Genomic DNA, 23449 nt, shown 5'->3' with positions numbered 1-23449 from the left:
ATGCCGATGGGCTCTCGGAACATGTGAGGCACGTGAGCCGTTTAGCTGCCACTGGGCCCTTCCCCGGCCCTCACCTGACCTTTCCTGGGCAAGGATGTCCCGATGCAGGACAACAGTGGCATCCCTCTCAGGGAGTGGCAGGGGGTGGGGCATAATGAACAGTAATTAAGACAATGTTAAGTATAACCTTATTCTATTAGAAAATGTGAAAAAGATAGCTACGACTTATTTTACCTTTTGGTTTCCTTGATCAAGCTGTAAATCTTGCAGTGCTTTTTCTAGTTTTGACTTCTCATTCAATGCCTCTGTTGCCTATAATCAAGGTTAAACAAAACACATTCGGTATTTAGTCTGTAAGTAACTCTTTCAATAATTTTGTTAAAGTATTGCGCAGTTACCTGTATTTCAATAGTCTTCAGCCTTGACTTCAATTTCTCATTCTCTTCTTGAAGTCTTAAGATTTCCTTTGTGAGTAAATTCAAGTTTTATTATTTTAGCCAAAGTATTTTTAAGACTTGAAATTACTTGTTTCACTTAAAAACTTAATCTTAAAATTATATAACAACTCAAAATGCCCTGGTCATTGGTAATATCCCGATTTCACCAGCCCACCAGCCTCAACACCTGTGTCTTCTTTGGGTCTAAGACTTCTAGTTTCTTCTCCCACAGTCTCTCAGACTCTTTAGCCCTTTGTTCTCAGTCTTTCTCTAAACTCCCCCTCCCCTGCCATCTCTCACCTAGCTGATCCTGCAACTCTGGCGTCTAGTCTTGGCCCATATCGCACACCACTTACCACTTATCCTAAAAACACGATCGTCATCATTCCAATACTCTGTGTCCAAGGCCTAAAGGATTCTGACTGAGCTGACACCAACGCGTTTGCTCTTACGCAGCTCCATCATGAGAGTCACCTGTCAGTCCTGTCTTACCTTTCACTACATTCCAGTACACACATTGGCCTGGTCAGAGAGCAGTGCACTGTTTCAAATCATGCCAGCCTTCTTTCTGCCTCTGACTGTTGCCCATTCTGTCCCCCTGCCTGCCATGGGCCCTTCTCTTCCCTCTCACAATTTCATGTCTCTGCCTTTCAGCCTAGCTCAGGCACTGCCTTCCCAAGAGGCTGTCCTCAACCACTCTTACCCACATGGAACGTGTCCTCTCTGCCACCCTGTGGCACCTGGCCCACAGGTTAACATTCCCCTGTCTCCGTTTTTTTTTTTTTTTTTTAAAGATTGGCACCTGAGCTAACAGCTGTTGCCAATCTTCTTTTTTTTTCCTGCTTTTTCTCCCCAAATCCCCCCAGTACATAGTTGTATATTTTAGTTGTGGGTCCTTCTAGTTGTGGCATGTGGGACACTGCCTCAGCGTGGCCTGATGAGCAGTGCCATGTCCACGCCCAGGATCTGAACCAGTGAAACCCTGGGCTGCTGAAGCAGAGCCCATGAACTTAACCACTCGGCTATAGGGCCAGCCCCTGTCTCCATTTTTAGAATATTAGTTTTCCCTTCCCAATGAGACTATAAGGTTTTTGAGGGCAAAGGACCAGGTATTGCTCTTCTTTTTATCTAACAATATCTACCATAGTGTTGAGAATACAGGAGTCATGAAAAATATTTGTATATTGGTAATTAATTTTTATAAACCTCCTAATAAAAAAAATCTCTTCATTGTTATCATAGATCATAAACTTCAAACATCCATCAGTAAACACTGCAAAAATTTCATGCTCTTCACTTCACCATGAAAAGACGCAATCAGGAGCAGTTTCGGACTCTCTGGAAGGTAAGTATGCCCTCCTCTGGCCCAGTGGGTAACATAAAGTAACACTACTACGATGGATTAATTACCCTCAGTGGACCAAAGCCTGAATCAACCTCCTTCCACCTCAGGTTCTCTACCCTAGAGTTGTGCAGGCAATGAGAATACGTAATTAGAGAGTTTGCCATTTCTCAAAACGATGACAAAATTACCTTGTTTAGGAGTTCTGCTGTTCCACCTTCATTAAGTGGAGCAAGTTTTGGCTTTATGATATCTATGATGGGCTGAAATGAAATAAAGAAACAAAACTGAAATCGCCATAGAATAAATCATGTGTAATCAGTGGACACTTGTACTTTCTAATGGAAGGCACTGTCAATATGTCCACTGGATGGCAGCTCCACAGTGTGGGGATTTTCACTGTCTGCGTCTCTGCTACGTCCCAGCGCCTGGGACAGTGCCTGGCCCACAGGGCCCAATATAAGTTAGAGATAAAAATGAAATTCATCCTTATATGTTTTTTAAAAAGTAGAGGTGGAAGAAACAGGAGGGAGGGAAGGCGCTCAGACCCAGAGCAGATATAGATCCTAGTATCTAGGCACTGGGATTTTCACCTCTGGGAGCTGGAACAGACATTTCTGCCTAAACCCCAGACTCTGGGGAAGCTGTAATATTGATGAGGATTTAGGCAATTATATTATAGATGAATAACTTGGCACAAATATTCTGTCAGTTTAGCAATATGTATTAAAAACAAAAGAATCCACGCTGTCTGACCTAGAGATTTCTTAGCCAGAAATATGTACCAAAGGAATAAGTGGGAAATTATTTTGTAAGTGCATGTTCATGGATTCATCCCAGCAGTATTACTGTCCAACACCACGGAGTATTTATGGGACATCTAGACAATGGAATGTTAAGTAGTCACTGCAAAAAGGAGAATGATTAAGAAAAGAAGTAGGTAACCACTAGTATTGTCTCCACTTGACTGATGAGGAAGACGAGGCTCAGCCGTCTCAGGTGACCTGCTCAAGATCACATAGTTAGGGCGTCACAGAGCCGGGATGTCCACCCAGCTTTGGCTGACCCAACGGCCTGTGCTCTGCATCATCTGAATGAAGACTTTATCTGGGAGTCAGACGGACTACAAGGATTTCGCCTACGTGTGTGTGTGAGATAGCAGACAAAAACAGTTTTTCATAGTTACTCCCAAAGGTTTTCTTCTTTTTTCTAAAAATCTGAGAGGCAGTCTTTGAATTCTGCTCTTGAGTTAACTGCTTTTCCTTGAGAGTTCTCATTTCAGCCTCTCAATGCTCTGAGTGACTTCAAGATTTTAAATACAGGCTATTGAGATATGGACTTAGAATGACCAAAGATTACCTTTTTATTTGAAGATGTAAATTCTGCTTTTTCAAATTCTGCAACTTGTTCTAATAATTCTCTTGAAGATAAAAAGCAAATATGAGAAGATATTTATTTGAAATAGATTTGTATCACACATAAGAAAAATAAAATCACTAGTACCAATCTATTACACACCAGAGAGAGCAGAGCAAGATGAACAAAACTTCATATCAAAAGTGGTATTTAGTTATTATCAAGGATGTCATTGATATATCTTTACTGATATAACTACATAGGATATTTAGTTATAGCTGAGAATCCAAACCACGTGGACTCAAATTTGAACATCACAGCACCTGGTATTTTGTACCTACTGAGTATACAATATAATTGCTAGAACTGAACCACAATGTTAATACAAATGTGTTGGAAAGTTGTAGTCAACTCTATTTTTGAGGTGCTATAGGGCGCTTGCTCTATTATATAATATAATTGTTAGCGAAAAAATGTTCAAGAAAGACAAACTGATTTTAATAGAGTAGTCTTGGAAAAATGGAATTAGTTCATGATACCTACTGAAAAAGAGTATGATAAATTCTCAAGAAAGACAGATGGTTTGGGGGTGATCCACCCGATCATTTCCTTCTGTTTGCGAAGGTAAACGAGAGCTGACTGTACGAAAGCTTATAAAGTGAATGGCGTAACTGCTCCTCTAAGCTTCTGCATAGGTCAGTTTCTCAAAGTTTTCTCACCAATCACCTCCTGACAGTTGGTGAATTATAGAGTTTCCTTCCATACTCCTTCACTTCCTATTTCATCTTTAAAAGATGTGTATACTTTTAAATGCAAATATTTAGCTATAAACTTCCAATACTACTGGACTGATAAATTTGAATTAATTTTTCAACTGTTCCATAGTCTTTATTTCTTAGTTGATTTATCTCTAAAGAGTTAATTATAATACTGATCAGGATAAAGATACTGTAAGGAATTATTAATAAAGGCCTGAAAAGCAATTTCCTACATCTGAAAGGCCTTTAAAACACCCAGGAGCAGTAGAAACAGAACTTGGAAGAGGATGTGAGTGGCACCTAAGAAATCACTCAGTAACTGGATGCTCTGCCACCACCCTACCCGAACTTTCTCACGTACCTGCCCCAAGAAAAGCAGCAGCAAAGGCATTTGCTAACTTCTGTGATCAAGCTTGCGCCTCTACAGTCATAACTTCAGGTACAAATTTTATTACCTGTTTTCAAGTTCAGAGATATCTGTTTGTAGCTTGAGGTACCACTTCTCAGCCTGTGAGAACAGCTGCCGCAGGAGCAGCACATTGGTATAGGCTGTGTTGATGAGCTCAGACTCCACCTCGCTGTGGACCACAGCCTGCAACCCGTTCAGGACTTCCGAGACTTCGTCTGCGGTGAAGGTCTCCTCCACCAGCCTGGAGAGAACCGTGATCCAAAAATTCAGGATAAACCACAAACACCATTTACAAAATAAAACACAACTTAGAAACCCACGTTCGTGTCATCTAAAGGATTAAAGGGTTATAGTGAAAATCCCTCTGGGAACCAGCTTCTTTATTAATAAAACAGATTGAAAATAATTTAAGCTCAATTAATTTTTGATGTCTATCTAAACAATTAAATTGTGGCTCATTCTTCAAATGTGCACATCCTTTAATACAAGCACATGCTCAGAAACATTCCCCAATTTATCTGGTTTTTTCTTTAGTTTTTCAGTTAAAATTTTTTTTTACTTTAATCTCCCCTAAAATTAGTCTTATCACTTTTAGTAATTTCAAAAGTCACCTGAAAAGTGTAATTTCTCCTTTCTATTATTTGTCTAGGATTTCAATAATTGTATGAACTATTTATATGTTAGTAAATGCCTACGAGAAAATCAATGGTAATTATATACTGCTTCTCTTAGCATTCTTGAGACCCGAAAGAAAAAACCTAACTTATCGTTAATGGAGTCAAAGCTCCACTGACCACTAACCATTCCACAAAAATGAACATCATCAACAACAATGTTAAAAAGCCGCTCTCACAGAGAGAAGGTTGGGCTGGAAGGGAATGTCAGCACCGTCTTCCTCAATCCCCTCACTTTGCAGATGGAACAAAGGCTTGGAGGGTGGAGGTGACATGCCCATGGTCCCACTGGGGGTGACTCAACCCCACAATCATTTCCAGCAATCTCGGCAACACGCCCAACAGCGGAATCCTGGGGGAAGCTTCTGTGCGCGCCTACTTTCAATGACAGTTTCACAGTAACACAGTCCTTTCCTCTCCCCTCCTCCACCCTCACCGTCTCTTAGCCATCAGACACTCAGCAGAGGAGGAGCGACTGCCTCAGCTTTATCTTCCTCTTCATGCCCAAAAGGACAAACGGGAACTGCACCAAAGTCTTATCACAGTTACACTCAGTTAATATTATTTGATTTACCATTCTTTAATGTTTCACTTAGCCAGCAGAATTTAGCTATTCTAAAAAAATCAAAACTGTACTTTTACTTCTTTTGCTGAGGAAGATTCGCCCTGAGCTAACATCTGTGTCAATCTTCTTCTATTTTATATGTGGGTCACAGCATGGCTGACAAGTGGTGTAGGTCTGCGCCTGTGATCTGAACCTGGGCAGCTGAAGCAGAGTGTGCCAAACTTAACTACTAGGCCATGGAGCAGGCCCCCAAAACTATATTTTTGATGAAAGTCCTTATTAAATATATTAACAATCTTTTTATATTCTTTAATAGAACATACCAAATCTGCTTAAAAAATATGCTTTCTTTGGGCAACCCAAGTTCATTATTATGAACAGCAGTTAAGGTACCCAGATGCATAAGTGAGTAATGAAGTACCCTCTCTGGCTGTCCCACAGCCTCGCCAGTTAAACTGTCGCTGACATCTGCTGGGGCTGGGAAACCAGATTACCAGGTTAGATCAATGGGCTGAACAGATAACGGTCTCCAGTAGCTGGTCTGCTACTGAGTGAAGTTCACGGCTTTAGGGCAGTTGTTGCTCTCTTTCATTTATGTCTTACTTGACATTTAAGTGTGCTGAAGTCTGATCCCCAAGGAATTTGAGGTCTCTTTCAGTCCTTTTCTTTGGTTTCCCTATTATCCTCTAGATCAAACATAAATTTTCTGTGGACTTTAATTATCTTCCATTATTGGTCCAACCAAACTAATTATCATCTTTTGCTACAAATCAACTAACAATCTTGGTACTCGTCAGGAACCTTTCCACGGTTTCCCCCTGTGTTCCCCTCCCCCAATTCTTCAATATGAACTGCATAGGTGTTTTCTTGCTAGTTGTCATGTCATATGGCTCTAATCTTTTAAATAATAACTCAAGTAAATAAAGTTCTAGAATCTTTAATACACCAAGTCAATCATTAACCCACAAGCACTTCACAATTTCCTCACTGCCCTTCGGAAACTTTGTAATCCCATAATTATCATATGTGCGTGTCTGCTAATAGAGTGCTCCCACCACAATCCGGTTTCTTGAGGTTCACAATCCACGAGGCTTGGTGTAGCTGCCCTCTGTGAATGACTGATCATGACAATCCCGGCAATGGGTTGTACGGCCTCTGCTACGGCATCCCCCTAACGGGCTAGCAGAGAGGACCCATGTCCTCACTGGAGTCCTCTGGAGCCCTCTGGTACCTGCTCTCCTGGAGGTCTTGGAAGCAGGAATCTACAGTTTTGAGTCTCAAGCCCCTCTTTGAACGAGCAAAACGCATATAATTAATAACTTCATTTTGATGGTGCTCATTTAGGCCCAATTCTGCCTGAAAGAGAGAAAAGTAATGTAATTGTTAGTCTTGCAGATGTAATAAAGGGACCAACAATGACAACATCCAGGACATCCTGTCGTGGAGACTGCTAGATGTCCACTAAATTCTGCTCTTCCCTTCTTCCCGGGTGCATGGCTGCCCGTCTAGAGGGCATTCCCTTCTTCCCGGGTGCATGGCTGCCCGTCTAGAGGGCATTCCCTTCTTCCCGGGTACATGGCTGCCCGTCTAGAGGGCATTCCCTTCTTCCCGGGTGCATGGCTGCCCATCTAGAGGGCATTCCCCAGCCCTCCTTGCAGTCAGGTGTGGCCACATGACTGCTTCTCAGCAATGGAGGTAAGCGGAAGAGATGAGTGCTATTTCCTAAGCCTGAGCCTTCAGACATGGGGCACACCTTTGCCACACCCTGTTTCTCTGAAACCTGGGGGTTGGGGGAGCAGCAAGATGGGAGGGACCTGTATCTAAACGACGTCGTGGAGCAGCACCAACCCACTCCTCTGAGATGAGCAGTGACATGGCTGTCCAGTGAGAGAGAAATCAACTCCAGTATTCTTTAAGCTACTGTTTTTGGATATCTATTAAAGCACCTTAACCTTACCCTACTTAATACAGCTTTAAAAAATCTATTTGCTTTTGAAATAGCCATTAATTGGTCTTGATTGTAAACCAGGTGAGAGCTTGACAATTCTGTGCTGGAGATTAATGAAGTTCTTTTTCATTTTGTAGCTATTCTGAAAATTAAAGAAGGAAATTGTAAAACTGAACATCTGATGTAGGGCTAAATGAGTCAGAATTACCTTTATTTTAGAATAACTCGGTCTCTCATAGCCTTCTTATGGGAGACAAAGGGCTAACTTCCTAGCCTCTTTGTCAGGCTTACCTCTCACGCTCAGCACACAGGGCTGTCTCCAGTACAGCGGAGGCCGACCCCAAGGTCCTCAGGCATGATCTCCCTCACCACAGCTTTTCCGCATCCACATCCTCACCTCCCCTCGGCAGTCTCAAGTTCCTTAGAACGTAAGTCTATAAGGGCAGGACTTTGCCATTTCTGGTTCCCTGAGGAATCCCCAGGACTCCTCACAGTGCCTGGCACACAATAAACGTGTGCCCGACAAACGAACTTAAAGGGTAACTCACAACGAGGCAGATTTCCACCAGGCATTGAAAAACCAAAAACGGAACACCTACTTGAGAAACAATGTCATCTCTTACAGTCACATAAGTATGGGCAAAAATCTCCCACCACTTGCAAATATCTCAAAACAACGTCACAACTTGCTAAAAAAAATCCCCATAAACACAAATCCTCAATCATTCTTCATTGTTTATAGTACCCATTAAATCTGTACTCATAAGCCTTCCAAACTCCCCAAACTCTTTCTCTACCACTGTCTCCCAGGACTCTACTGTAAGAACACTTGACTTTCGTCAGACTGGTCTGCTCCTCAGCCTTGAAGCGTGACTTCACATTGCCCACCTAGACTGTCACTCCCTTTACCCCGATCGTGACTAAAAGTACCTCTCCATTCCTACTCCGGAATCGGAATCCTACCCAGTGGTATGCTGGTAAATGTTTAGCAACATGCTTTCTGGGGATGGGAGGTAGGATATAAAACTCTGATTTGTAGCCCGTGCTGATTTCCTTGGCATAAATACTCCCACCATGACTGATTTCAAGCCACCAACATAATATCACTGAACGCAGAGGTGAGAAGAAATGCACACAGTTGGCTCTCACCAGCCCGTACAAGCATGCTCTAGCTCATCACTGAATTCCTACCCATCCTTCAAGGCCAAACCTGTTTTACCTATTCTGTGAAGCCTCCCAAGATACCCTCAGTAATTCTACTCATGCCTTCCTCCAAAAACTGGCACATATCTCTGCTACTTATCTGGCACTACCACAGGCTGATTACTACCTTGTACTATCAGTTGTCTTTTTTTTTCCTCAGGTGTTGCTCCTCCAACTAGACTAAGCTCGTGAGGGTATGAATCACTTCTTACACCACACTGCTCCTAGTATAGTGCCTTAGGTAGAGTAAGTGGCCGATTCATATCCGTTAATTATTTTCTCTCCTCTCAAGAAGAATTAAGACTGTCCTAAGACCAAGAAAAAAAATTACTGAAACTGAGAAGGATGAACATTAGGACAAAAGACAGCAAAGTTCCTCTAAAATGGATGGGAGTGGAGAAAGGAGGCAGAAATGGGCCAGCTGAGTTCAGCAGCTCAGGAGATGGCATTCACAAACCTGTGCTTCCCCGTCTGCACACACGTACCCTCCATTTACACGCGCCAAATCATTCGAGAAATAAAGGAAGAGGTTGATGTGTGGGATAAGCAGACAGGCACTGGATTAAAAACCAAGTTTAAATCTAGCTATGCAACCATCTGTTACCAACTCACTTAACCTCATTGACACCAGTTTTGCCATCTGTTAAATGAGACAGGTAGATATGATGATCAGCTCTAAGATACTTAGAAACAATGGAGGCATCCAAATAGGGAAATCAGAATTTGTTTAAATTTTATGGCAGAAATATTCTATTAAAATAATAAAAAGAGCTAAAAACATAGAGCAAGAATCCTACCAGAGCATGGCCAAGTCAGTGTCCTGAAATTGTGCCATACACTGAGGGGGAGGGCAGAGTATAAGGAAATGTAATGATAAAAATGAGCACAACCTAATAAAACCTATCATATAATGAGTGTTTAATATTTTAACAGGTACTGTGCTATTTATTTTATATGCATTCTCATTTATCATTTTAACAACCTTAGCATAATTATTGTTATCTGCATTTACTAATGAAGAACCTGAGCCTGACTCCAAAGCCTCAGTTGTTAAGCAAACTGACAGAAAGGAATGACAGAAGCTAGAATGGGAACAGATGTCAATTTTGGGGTAAGATTACCATCATCATTTTTTCCTCTTGTTCGTGATACTTTAGGGCAATCAAGAGAATGAGTGGGACCAGCTCTAAGCTCAAGAAGGGTAGGGAATGGTCTGTGGTGTGCACAGTTGTAACCTCAGCTGCAAGAGAGTGCTTGGAACACAGTGTGGGCTAAATAGGAATTCCGGTTGCTGAGGTATTTCAGTGGCCCATTTCGGTGGTGCCCCCAACCCTGGTTTCATCCCTTTTCCCGAACGCTTCAGCACTGCGCACTGTTCTAAGTACGGTTGCTATTTAAGTCGGCATGCTAAATCTGCTGGAGAGATAAATGGGATATGTTTCAGCAGACAAGAAAATGTGGCCTCTTTTGAACAGGCCAAAAGAAATGCCATCCAAGTTTCCTCAGCTGTAAAATGGGGGGCTTGGGTTCTTAAAGTCCCTCTCACATCAGAAAGCTGGATTCGATCACATTCTCCTCCCCGGCCCGTTAACACGTCATTGTTTATGCTGCCAAACGAGGTGGGGGTGGTGTGTGTGTGTGTGTAAAAACTTGGTTTTGGGGGAATCGAACGAGAATCCCGCCCTGCGCCTTCTGCTGGCAGCGAGCTCCCTCCAGCTCTCTCCACCAGCCACCTGCGAGGTGTGACTTGGCCCGGGCACTCCAGGCCGAGGCGAGGAATGAAGCGACGCGGCGGAGCGAAGCAGCTAGGAGAGGGCTTCACCTAGGATTATCCCGGAAGGGCTTCGGCCGAGGTTAACCGAGCCTCTGCATCCTGCGCAGCCTCCCCTTCTCAGGGAGGCCCAACAGCGGCCTCAGATCCGCTGCAGGCCACGCCATCATTCCGGGCCCCCGCTCCGTGTCTCCAGCCGCCGCCGCGGCCCTCTCCTCGGCGCGGTGCAGCGCCAGCGGGCCGGCTACTCACCATGGCGGCAGGCAGGCGTCAGCAGCCCAGGGGAGCGGGAGAACCCAGGCGGAGACTCGCCAGGCCCGGATCACCGAGGGCAGTCGGACCTGGAGGCTGGGGCGCCAGGGCACGTTGTTTAGAAGCCTCCGGTTGCTATTGGGAACGGAGGCACGTGACTCCGGAGCCATGCACTTTTATTGGTCCTCAAGATCACGCGACAGGAAGTGCAGTGTGACTGGCCGACCGCCGCATGCGCGTTGACTGCCAGAGCCAGGAAGTCCCGCCTTTTCGCGCCACGCTGTCTTTGGGGCCGGTCGCCGTTGCTAATGGCAACCAGAGGGCAGTGGCCGCTGGGGGCCCCCCAACCTCCAGCGCGCGGCGGAGTCGCGGAGTCTGGGTTGCTGCGAAGGGCTTGTCCCTCAATTCCCGCGCCTTGGCGGCCCAGAGGGCTGTGGCCTGGACGCTGACTCCCGACCTCTCACCAGTCTCACGTGGCATCAGCTGCGCGGGCCCCAGACTTATTTCTCTTCTCTCCGGGAGTTCCTTCTTGGCCTAGATAGGCCGCCAGCGCCAGCGCTGCCAGGTCCCTGGATAGAGCTTTGAATGATTCTCGCCTCACTCTGTCCCTTTTTCTCTGATATTCCTGGAAAAATCCCTAATACAGCACCTTTTCCCTTAAAAATAATTGCAAACGGAGTCGGTAAAAGAGAGGTGAATTTCAAACTGTTATGCCTAGAATCCCCAGGGAAGCTTGTGGAATAGATGCTTCCCTGGCCTCACCCCCAGAAATTCTGAATCAGGAAGTCTAACTTGGGTCCTTGGAAGCTGCAGTTTTTACTGACACTCCAGGAGTGATCACGGACCACTCTGAAAAACACTGTCCTAGAAGAGGCAAAGGTGGAGGAGGAGATAGATTATTCCGAATGCCGGGGGCTTGGCGCTGGATGGGTGAAAGCACAGGCGGTTAAGTGGGCATTTCAGCAGGCTCAGAGAACAGAAACACGAGCCAGATACAGTCACTGGGGAGGCAGCGAGAAGCTAAAAAGTGAGCTTAGCTCGATAGACACTGAAAAGGAGTACAGACTGGGGAGCTTTCTGGGAATCTGGGAAACTTAAAACTGAGAAGAGAAATTTGGCGTTGGCCCCGACTCATGAACAGGTACCTAACTTAGATAAGGCTTTTTGGATTTTTGTTGATTTTGGCCGCTACGCAGTGCGACTTAAAGTGGATCACAATTGGGACCTAAAAGCCTAGAAAGGATTTTAGAGACCTGGTTCCACCTGTTTGGTTTATGGATGAAGAGACTGAAAGCCAAAGCCACGTGTGCAAGACCTCAGAGGGCTGCGTGCGGGCATCTGACCCTTAAGTCTGTGATGAAACTAATACAAATATGTTTTCAAGAGCAAAACCAGAAAGCAGGTGTGAACTATTCTGGGACACTGGGTCTTAAATCGTATTCTGGTTTCAAGAATTTCATTTTTCTTTTCATTTCTTGCCACATTCATTTTATTCAATGTAAATGATATGCAGAATTATGCACAAAGCTGAGGAGTTATCCGAAGAACTGAGCTCAATACTTTGTAAATTTGAAACTTTCATTGCCAGAACAAAGTGGTAGAAGATAAGTTCTGTAGAATAAAGCTAACTTATGAAGCGATGATGTCTTTAGAAAAGGAAGTACAGCAAGGAAAACCTGTTTGTCAGTTAAACGGTCAACACAGTAAAACGGAAATAATTTAAACGGATAATTTTTAATTCAGACAAAGTAAGAGCTGGAAGGAAATAGTGTTGTCAGATGAAGAAAGGCAGCTCAGAAGAGTATATCGTCTTGCCCAGTAACAGAAGCACCAGGCCACGTCCGGGATCCAAACCTCATGATTATCGGCAAGAGTTTCTTGATGACTTAGTCCCACCCAAATAGAGCTGACAGGGCTTTCTCTTCCAAATTTATCCCCACCCTTCTGGATGTAAGGCCCCTCACCCTCTGTTTAGAGGAGCTTGTGAGTGTCCCATGACTGTTGAGAAGCAGAGGGACAAGGGGTAGTTCCTCAGTTTGCACTTGGCTCGGCAGAGTCTTGGGGCACAGTCGGGAGTCCTTCACTGGGATAATCCAGGGATGACAGGCAGGCAGCTGCCCTTGGAAGGATCTCAAGCCTCAGGGACGAGATCAGCTGAGAAGTCTCCCCTGTGTGTAGCCTGGAGCCCTCCCAGGCATGGAGGGATGGTCCTCAATGCTCCCCCCCAGCATCACTCCCTCCAAGCTCAGGTAAATTTCTACTTTCTGATGCCATCTCTCACATTTCTGTTCAGTGAGTGTTTGCGGACTTTGACCATAGTTGCCACTGTTTAGTGCCCACTGTGGACTAGACATATTCCATTCCAATAGTTAATCCTCACAACCTTTGGTTCTTTCTCACTACCAGACCTTTGCTGAATTCACATAAAGAGAAGGTCACTTTACTAGGTGTTGTGGATACAAGATGAAGGGATTTTGTAAACATTTTTAAGCCATTTAAGTAAACAAAGTTGTTCATCACTTTGCATTTCTAGGAATCTTAAGTGTATTTTCCCACAGTCAAACTCCTCGTTTGGTATTATTAATGCAGGGGGAGCAAAGCAGTGGGTGAATAATGTGAATATTTCATTTGTGAGTATGTTTGTGGCTTGGGATTTTTAAAGTTGTTCTGAAAAGCTGCATCAGCTAGTTATTTTAATTTAAAATTCTGTTTTAAATCTAAAATCTTCTGTTCCAAGGATTTTATAATATCACTGTTAGCCAATCTACCCAGCTGAGTTGAATATTGTTACATAAGCTGTCTAAACAGTGTCAGCAAATATGAACATGTATTTTGGTCTTACATTGATGAATTTGGCTCAGGAAAAGGCTGAACTTGTGCTTCAGGTTGTTTACTAGCTTGGGTTGATTACCAAAGTAAACAGCTCGAGCTGTGAGGGAGAACAGCTCCACCCTACTTTAGTAGTGAGCTATTTTTTTTTTTTAATCGCTGTGACAATTTTAAAAATGTATGTGTGTCTGTCAGTTTGGAAGGACTAGATGAGAGGCATACAGACAAGGCCATTATATATCTTTTAGCATAATTCAACATAAATAAAATGAGGATCAACTCTGTCCTTTTAGGTTATTACAAAATGAGACTCTTATGAGTTTATAAATTACCAGTCAACACTGGGAGCACTAGTTTCGGGGTGTTTACAATGAAGACGAGGAAAAAGGAGGAATGGGAGGTGATCATGGTCTCCTTAGCACTTTTGACAGATTCACTCATTCTGCCACTATTTACAGAGCCCGATTTGTGTGCAAGGTTCTGTGGCCAAGAGTGAGCATCTTGGGGGAGAAGGGGAAGGATTCAGGAGGCCCCACCTTCCCCTACTCTATAGATCTTTGTGTGAGGTTGAGGGGACTAAGGTGAAACTTTCCTTAAGTAAAAAGAGAAAATAACAAAGAAAATGATTGGGTGAAAAATAGCTCAGGCGGTGCACAGAAAAGGCAAGAACCTTGAAGGTGATATGGGAAAGAGGAAAGTTTGAGAAACACTGAACTGGTAGTAGGTGGGCAATGGTTAGGGGAAAATCATTTGGGGGGATTATCTTGAAGAAGGCAGAGCCTTTGGAGTATGGCTTCTCGCATGTAATACTACCAGGGTCCCCTCCAACTTCCCCCACCCTGCCCCGTTACAAGTAAGAAAGTAGCCAAGACTTTAAAATAAAGGGAAGGACCCAGGATTGAAAGTGTCTTTGTAGGAGCTGTGGCATTTGAGTGGGTCTCTAGTGAGCAGGAGGCTATTTTCAGTTCTTCTGCTGTTTGCTCCCTCAGTCGGTTGGTTTCACAATGCTCCAGTGATCGGCAGAGTACTGGAGGGTGCTGACAAATTTTATTAGTGAAATCACTATCACATGCATTAAAGGAGGTCAGGCAAGGAAGTGGTTCACCATAAAATACTACAACCCCCTTTAAGATTGTGTGGATGACAGTAATTTCTTAGCCCAAATGTAGATTAGTTTTACTGATAAATCTCCATACATTAAAACACCCCAAAGGAAACAAACACTAAAGTCATCAAAAAGTGAAGTCTACCTAAAAAAAGTTAGGAATTGGTTGTGAGAAGTACCTTCTTGTGAAGTACAAGAAGACTTTATTGTAAATATGGTGATGTCTGCCGAATGCTTATTCCACACGCTCGTGTGTACAAATGGGTTTGAGTTAGACCCACAAGCTCAGTCCTTCTGTGCAGCAATTGTTCATGGAAAACTGAATGCATGAAAGACACTATGGGAAGGGAACAATGAGCAAGATGTGATTTGTCCCTTTCAAACATGGCCTTATAATCGAGTCAAGGGAAAATGCAAGCTCGCAAAACAATCTCGAAGCAGACAATAAGTAGCATGGGAGTTCAGAGAAGGGAAAGGTCGCCTCTACTGAAGGTGGAGAGGAGACGTTCAGGAGAGTCTTCCCCACGGCAATGGAATTTGGGATAGGTTTTCAAAGGTGTGTGGAAGAGTTGTGGGTGGGCATGATGATTGTGAGGGAAAGAAGGTTGTCCTGAGCAAGGAACCAGAATTTTCATTAGGTGAGGCAGTAGAAGTGGCCAGAGATGTACATTTAGACATGTTTTTATTTCAAGGGTCAAATTTCAAAAAGAGGTATACAATGATGGAGTACCTGTACTAGTGTCTTATTCAGGAATGTGGGCCTTCCTAGATCTGTGATCTTTGCTAAATGTGTACCTGGACTACTGTCAATGTAAAGACGTTCACCAACTGCATCCCATCTTAGAAAATGGAAAACAGACTTAAATTTGCTGAGCAAGTTTTGCTTACAAAGGTGGGGTGGTAGTCCCTTTGGAAAGTCTGAATGGCCCAGTGTAAGCTGTCTTCATGAATGGAAGTTTTCTTAATGGGATGGTTAAATAGAACGAAGGCAAAAGGAAATATCACTCTTAGTCAGTTTGAGCTGTTTGCCTTTCCTACTACTACATTTCAAGCTCCTTGAAGGAAGGAATCTTTATTATATGATCAACCTGAGCTCCCCCAGCAAGGGCTGGGCCGTAATAAGCTCTGAGCAATGCTTGAAGAACTGAATTGAAGATAAACAAGAACATTTCAGCAAACATTTGTGAATTCCTGCTGAGTTCCAGACACTGGTTTGTGGGTTGTTTTTGGCCCTGGGCATGCCTTCTCTTGGAAAGTGTATCATATGATGTCAAACACATTCAGCTATCCCTATTTCCCATGTTAAATGTAATTTCTGGATCGTTTATATAACTTTTATAATTATGAGTTTTTGAGAATAAATTGTTTAGTTCTTGTGACTTAATCTTTATGTTTTTATATAACTATGAGTTGAATGCTAGTTGATTAGTTGACTTAATATCACATTTTGAGATATCCCATAAAACAATTACTAATTTAGATTTTGTAGTTTTCTTTTCATATGGTGGGCCCACAATATTTTAGTGTATATTACAGTATATCTGAAATATTGTATTTCAGATGTCAAACATTTTATAGGCCTTAGGCCCTTCGTCTTAAATGCCTATTGGATGTTGGGAGAACAAGGATGATTGAAACAACGTCCCTGCTCTCAAGGTTTCTAACTCTGGAGAAGGAGAGACAGACCCATTAGAAGGTCATGTCCACATAATGTGGTCACCTTTGGGGAAACTAGAGAAGGGGCTCTTAGCTTAATCTAGGGCTTCAAGGAAAGCACTAGGGAAGATCCCTGAACTGAATCTTGAAGGGTTGTTAAGAGTCAGCTGGGAACGCAAGGTACAAAGGGCAGAGGGAACATAACAAACTGAAGCAGCCTGGCGTGAGCTTAAATATTAGGTTAGCATCTACTTTTAGGAGTTAATCTTGCCAAAAATGTCAACGCTTTGCTCAAAATGTTGGTGAATAAGTCACGAGTAGAAAAACAAACCACCTTTAAAGGGAAAAAATAACCCAACCCCACACTAAAAACCAAGGAGATATAAAGATAAGTCACACATCTGGTTTACTGCTACCACTGAGGCTAAGACATCCACCGAAGGCTCTGGTGATAACCTAAGGGGAGCATGTCTTTCCAGGAGTGGAGCGACTCTATTTGGCCCATACTTGATCAGCCTGCAAAGCTTACCCAGTACCGTCAAGTACAGCTAGAGAAAGGTGGTGGGGACAGCTTTGTTCAATCAACCACGAACAAACTTGTGCAAGATAAATTTGAACTGCTAATACTCACAGATTCAATACCTTTAGTAATTCAATTGGAGATAAAAGGTCCCTAATTGTTCTTATCTGATATAATTTGGTCTTATTTAAAAATAGTGAGACCTGAGTGTAAACCAGAAGACAAACCAAACTTTAATATCTGCATGTATAGAACAGAAATAATTTTTCATTTTAAGAGATTTAAAGTAAAGTATGAATTTCTACATTTGATTTTGTGTGAGAGAAACCATTAAAACCATGGGGTTAGTTTTCTACTAGGATCTCTGCTTGTATCCCCATAAGAAGGTTCTGTGTATGTTTGAGAGACTGTCCATATACCCAGTGTATTTTTTACTTAGAATTTAAAATGTATATCCATTTCTTCAAAATGGATATATATTTTTAAACTCTCTGTGATGTGAGTCATTATAGCTGTCATTTAATGCATCCTTACTGTATTTCAGTAACAAATGCTTCATGTTTAAAATGCAATATTTAATTTAATTCTCAAAACAACCCCACAAGATGAGTACTGTGATTACTCTTATTTTTGAAGGGACAAAATAGAGGCTTAGTGAGTGTAGGTAACTTTTGCAAGGTCATGTGGCTAGTTGCTAGAGCAGTGGGGAAAGATGCATATGTAGAGGCCAGCAGCCAGCTGCCTGGTCTCCCAGCCCCTACAGAATGGACAGGCTCAGTCATCTAACTCTCATAGCTCCTGGCAGCACAGCCATGGCGGGGCAGCAGTACACCTTCACCTGGAAGCTCCACATGGACCATTCCATCCTTCTAGCCATCTTCTGATGCCCTGATTCCCAAACTCGCTAATCCACATTCAATCCTTTCAGGGTCCCTAAATTGCTTGTTAGCAATCCTAATCAACACTTACCTTCTCCAGCTTCCTCCGTGCCTTGTGGAATATACATTCTATTGCTTGATGTCTTAAGAGCCTCCGCTTCTTCCTTGGACACTCCTTATCCAAGAGGGAGCTTCCTTCTTCCTACCACTCCTCCCCTCAATGCGCATACCCATGGTGGGACCGGTAGTCATCCTTCATAGTCACTTACTGACTCTTCCCTCAACCACTTTTGTCTCTAGTTACCCACTGCTGCCTGTCTTCCATCAACCATCTTCCACCAACTTCTGGATCATTCACTCATTCAAACATACTCATTGAGGCCTATGACTTCTGTCTTGCCATCCCTCATGATCACCCATCTAGCACCACTTTGTCTTGGCTCTGCCTGCTGCCGCCAGCAACCTTTAGCCCTATTTCACTTTAGCTCCATTGCACTGCTGAAATCTTAAACTCAGAAATGACCCTCTCTGATCATCACTGACTATCTGAACACTGCTTCAGCTCCTTCACTTTCCTTAAACTTTGCTTCTGACCTGATTGTGACCTAACTGTGACCTATTTTCTTCTGCTCCATCATCCCTTCTCCTTGAGTCACTGCTCTTGGTCCTCCACGTCGTCACTCAACCATGAGAAGTTTCTACTTCTCACCAGTTGACTCTCTGTTACAACACCAACTTGATCAATTGCAACCTTAAATCCATCCAGCCATCCATTTTTTCGGTCTTGCTCCCAAGCCAGAAAAGTCACATAATGAACTGTATTGGCTTCATAAAAACTTTTTGAATTTTTTTTCTATTTTCTCTGAGCTTCACAGCTGCCTAGACATTCAGGGTCAGCTCCTGTTCCACTTCATCCAAGTGGCTGTCTCCTAAAGTTTTCCTAGTCCTCAAGCATTCATCCTTCTTCCTCCTCTTCAATCCCAACAGATGATTCCCCTTCTGCTTTTTTAGGATAAGCTCCCTTGATGCTCCTGCATTTCTGCTCAAAGTGAGTCCTTTCATCATAAGTGAGGAAATACTTAAAGATTATTAACACCCAGTATTGCCTAGGGCACGAGGAGAAAGACCTTAACAATGTAGCTAGGAGGATAAAGTGGTATGGCTTTTTTGGAGGACAAACTGGAAATTAGTTTCAAAACTGAAAAGGCACACACCCTTTGGCCCAGTGATTTGTCTTCACTCGTCAGAATTTATTTAAGAAAAAAAAGAGCGCAAAGAAGTGTGTACAGAGATGTTTACTGTGGCTTTGAGTGGTGAAAATCTTGAGATAGTTTAAATGTTTCTCTTTTGGGGGAATGACTAAATAGATTATGCTGCAATAAAGTGGAATTTTCTGCAGCTGTCAAAAGGAACAAAGAAAACTCCATGTGCATTTACATAGAAAGATGTCCATAATATATAATAAAATGACAAATCAAGTCGGAGAATAGTAGTCATAGTAAGACGGCACTTACTTACTTAGAAATGCACATACAGACAAATTCAGAAAGGCAAAGCAATAAATTTCTTTACCCGGATCCAGGCAGGGGTAATAGATGGCAACAGGCAGCGTTGGTGGGGGGATGGATTTCTATATGTGTCTGTAATTTGAATTTCGTTATTAAGCGGGCACTACTTCTGTAATTTAACGATAGAAAGAGAAAATAAAAGCCGATATGAAAACACCCTTTGTTACATTTGCCATTGTTTTATGTGGTCACCACAATCAAGGCACTGTCCTTCTAAGGGCCGGGCCTCATTTCTGTTCTCTTTAAATAAGAAATGGGGCAGAAATTTCAGGTCACCCAGAGACCTGGATGGAGACTACCCAAGGGAACATCCCCTTTCCTCTTTATTCTTCACTCCGAACGCTGCTGCCAGCATTCAGATGTTTTCACTTTGCTTGCAGCCCTCTGTTGTTAGCTCGCTTCCTTTTTCTCCAGATGGCCGAACAGACCCAGGCCTTCCCCGCTGGAGATAGGGTGGGTGGAGCCAATGGGAGGACTTTGCTTGTTTGCGATTGTTTCCTAATCCCGTTCCTGACCTCTGTTTGAGTGAGCAGGAATGCTTGGCCTTGGTGAGGTCCTGTCAAAATTTCTATCCGATCTGAATTAGGTTCACTGGGCAGGTCCGATGCTGATATTTTAGCAAAATTAAACGGGAAGCTGGCATATGTTTTTGGTCACAAAAATACATCACACGGGAACCTTACACGCATTAGGCTAATTTTCTTTACTGCATTATGGGGCGTCTTTTATGGGAAAGGTGTCTATCAATTTTGGTGTGACTTACTCTGAGAACAATGATTATCACAGTTTATTATTGCCACCTTCCTTCCAGAAATAGAGGACAACATTATTAAACGGATGGTAAGTATCTTGGGGACTACACAGAGACTCTAGGTTCCTGTCTTATCTCTTAGACACCCCTGTCCCTTCTTCTCCTTGTCCTACTGATTCTCAGGAGGAACTCTTGTCCAGGGCCAGCTATGACCCCATCCAAGCCCTTCCACCTCTGCTGGGACCCGACTCCATTACTTATCCCTTCAGACATTTTTTTTAGCTCTTATATCTTCATTTTCTTCCTCTCTTTGATCCTTCCTCAGTTAAAATCATGCTCAAGTCTCCTCCACATTAAAAACGAAAGAGAACTATGACAAATATTAACCCCAAACCAGCCCTGCCTTTGTCCAAATGTTTCCTATAATTGGCTGCCCTAACTTTGTCCTTCTCTCTATCGCTGAACTCCTTGAGAGAGTGCTCCCTGTTGACTGCTCACACTTCACCTGTCAGTTACCCCACAGTCTGGCACTTTCCTTCTCCTCCCTGCTGAAACAGACTTCTCAAAGCCATCAAGTGGTCTGGTTGCTAAATCTAATACCGCATCTCAGTCAGCCTTGCAGCATCTCACAGGATGAACCACCTCCTTCATGACACCTTCCTGGGCTTTTGCTACTCTGCTCTCTCCTTTCTGTCCCTTCCCACTCTCCATGGTTGATTGCTGTTCTGCCCACCCCTGAAAACTGGTGTCCCTTCAAAGTCTCTCCTCAGCTGCTTTGTCTTACCACTGTACTCTCCTTATCTGTGTAATTTCATTCATTCCCAGGGTTTCATCTGTCACATATGAGGATGACCACTAAATCTGCATCTTCAAGGGGCCAGCCCTGTGGCCGAGTGGTTGGAGTTCAATGGGTTCGTGGGTTCGGATCGTGGGCATGACCTACACCACTTGTCAGTCATGTTGTGGCAGCATCCTACATACAAAGTAGAAGATTGGCAGAGATGTTAGCTCAGGGCTAATCCTCCTCAGACAAAAAAAAACCCAAAAAACAAAAAAGGAAATTTGTCAACAGATGTTTGCGTAGGGCAAATCTTCCTCAGGGGGAAAAAAATCTACACCTTCAAGCCATGCTTCTCACTTGCATACCCAACTAATATTTCTAGGAGATTTCTGGTTTTCTCCAATTGGGTGTCCCCAAAGCTACTTAAATTCAACATATGCAAGGAGAACTGATAATCCACCAGTCTGTCTTGGTCCCATTCTATCACCAATCCTTCTATCGCCATCCACCAATAAGATGATCAGGGTCCTCCATGAGTTCTCCTTTCTCTCCTGCTGGTTTTGGTTATCTTGGGATTACATCTCCTGAAATAGCTTTCAAAATCACCACTCCCCTCTTCTTCATTCTAATATTTTCTCCCTGATCCCATTCCTCCTAACTGGAATAATAATAAAAAAATGCAATATCAACAGCAAACAAGCCATAATTCTGACGTGTCTAAAGCACTTGTCAATTTACAGAGCTTTCTCTTACTGGAGTTTAAACTAGCTTCATGGAAAATTGCAGAATTTTGGGTGGGTGGGTCCAAATTGTTGGATATTCTCCTCCTTCCCCATGAAATGAGAGTTCAAAATAAAAATGTAATTGTATCCTGGAAAATCAAAGTGATGGTTCTTGCACACCTGACTTTGTGAATTGAGAAGTATATCAATTACACCAACCTGTAAGTTAATCAAGCCAACAAAATTGCCCAGTGGGCTAAAACTCATATTTAAATATTTAAAGTGAAAGTTAAAAAAACCCAACCCTGCTAGAGATGTTATTGCGCAAATAGGCTGAAAGGCTATTTGATTTTAGTTTTCATTTCTGACATGTAAAAAACAGTGTTTTGTGATTTTTTCAAATTGGTTAATCATAATGATCGTTTTACCAAGGAACTGCTGTTTTAAAAAAAATTCTTTTCAGTTTCATGGAGGAATAATTGGCATACATCACGATACAAGCTTAAGGCATGCAGCGTGATGGTTTGATTTACATATATTGTAAGATAATTGACACAATAGGTTCAGTTAATGCCCACTAATTTTGCATTTTTCTTATGAAATGGATTAAATTAATGTGCCATAATTTTTTTTTAAAAGCCTGTCCAGGGATCTCACACTTTTACGCACTCAATTTTCAGGAAAAAAATACCAGCTAATTTTTGTCCATTTCCAAGAATAAGTATATGAATAGCAGACTAAAAATAAACGCTACTGTATTTGGCTCTTTTACCAACTCTCAGAGTGTGTTGCCAAGAAAAAAACACCTGATGTTTCACAATAAAATTACTTTGTGTTGCTCTTCTGTACTCTGAAAGATCCCATGAGACTTGTGCTTGTAAGTACTTTAGCCAAATATGAATTAGCCCTTCAACATCACCTCCAAAGTCAAGGGACCATCTGGGGGACTCTAGTGTACAGGACCACTGGGGTATACACATGGTGACAGAGAATTATTCAAAGTGACAGGTGAACCAAATAATACACTTGTTTACATTTTCACCTAGTGTTATGGAGATAACTTATTAATACCACTAATATGTTTTTTTTTGTCCTTCATTAAAGTTAAAATCAGATGCCATATTTTGTAAACTGTACTTACATGCTATGTATACTATAATAACAAAAACTAAAAAAAAAATCTTAATTTAAAACAATTAAAAATCAAAGCGAATGGAGAGGAGAAGCTATAGACACGATGGCATTGAAAGTGCCTTTGTCTAGATCCGAAGGAAAAGGACAGCAAACTTTGTTAAATCTGGACTCCTATTTTATCTCATCGCCAAAAACTTGACTGTCTTTACTAAAAGAGCAAATAGTTTCCCTGTAACGTCATCACTGAAAAAATAATTCTAAGAATTGTTGATTTGAATCTTGAGGTTGCAAATATGTGTTCTGGGATGTTTACTATGGAAATCGGTGTTTGCTCACAAAGTTACAAATCGTGGTTTTCCGAGGTGGTTGGTTTGCTTCACCAAACTTGTGACAAACCCACTGACTGGCCTCTAGCAAGCTCTCCGAGAGAGAGGGATGCACTCGGAGGTACTGCTCCTTGTAAGAGTTATTTTACAGGAAAAAGTAAAAATGGCTCTAAGAGTTGAACTTAAAAAGAAAATGCAAGATCTTGCTTCTCTGGACAGTGCGAGTTAATGACGCAACACGCGGGGCAGAAATAGGAACTATTCTCTTCCTGTACTTTTTAAAAATTTGCTAGGCAGAGATAGTTTTTCAACTTTTAATTAACCTAAAATTCTCGTGTACATTTTCTACTTCGCTCACACCCATCAGAAGGTTGTCTTTGCTCTCTGGGCCTCTAATTTATGCTGGTACTTTTATCTTTCACCACCAAAAAATACCAATGGACTAGTTCTCATCTTCAGAGGGC

At 42.6% G+C, this 23449-nt stretch overlaps 1 protein-coding gene across 2 annotated transcripts in view; it reads right to left on the bottom strand.

Annotated features, from left to right (window-relative positions):
- LZTFL1 (leucine zipper transcription factor like 1) overlaps positions 1–23449 on the bottom strand; it is a 52493-nt gene that overhangs the window by 6175 nt on the left and 22869 nt on the right. The window contains exons 1-7 of one of the 2 annotated variants that reach the window (XM_008526422.2): positions 10716–11653; positions 6773–6897; positions 4349–4543; positions 3139–3199; positions 1971–2042; positions 399–464; positions 235–312 (exon numbers count right to left, since the gene is read on the bottom strand). In XM_008526422.2, the coding sequence (XP_008524644.1) occupies positions 235–312; positions 399–464; positions 1971–2042; positions 3139–3199; positions 4349–4543; positions 6773–6897; positions 10716–10718 (600 nt within the window). In that variant the 5' untranslated portion in view covers positions 10719–11653. Of the gene's footprint in view, positions 1–234; positions 313–398; positions 465–1970; positions 2043–3138; positions 3200–4348; positions 4544–6772; positions 6898–10715; positions 11654–23449 lie in introns of those variants that run through there. The other variant, XM_008526423.2, reaches the window with a different exon arrangement.

Source organism: Equus przewalskii, chromosome 15, assembly GCF_037783145.1.
Source record: "Equus przewalskii isolate Varuska chromosome 15, EquPr2, whole genome shotgun sequence".
Taxonomy (NCBI): Eukaryota; Metazoa; Chordata; class Mammalia; order Perissodactyla; family Equidae; genus Equus; species Equus przewalskii.
Note: the sequence above shows the minus strand (reverse complement) of the source record. Positions and strands in the feature narration are given on the sequence as shown.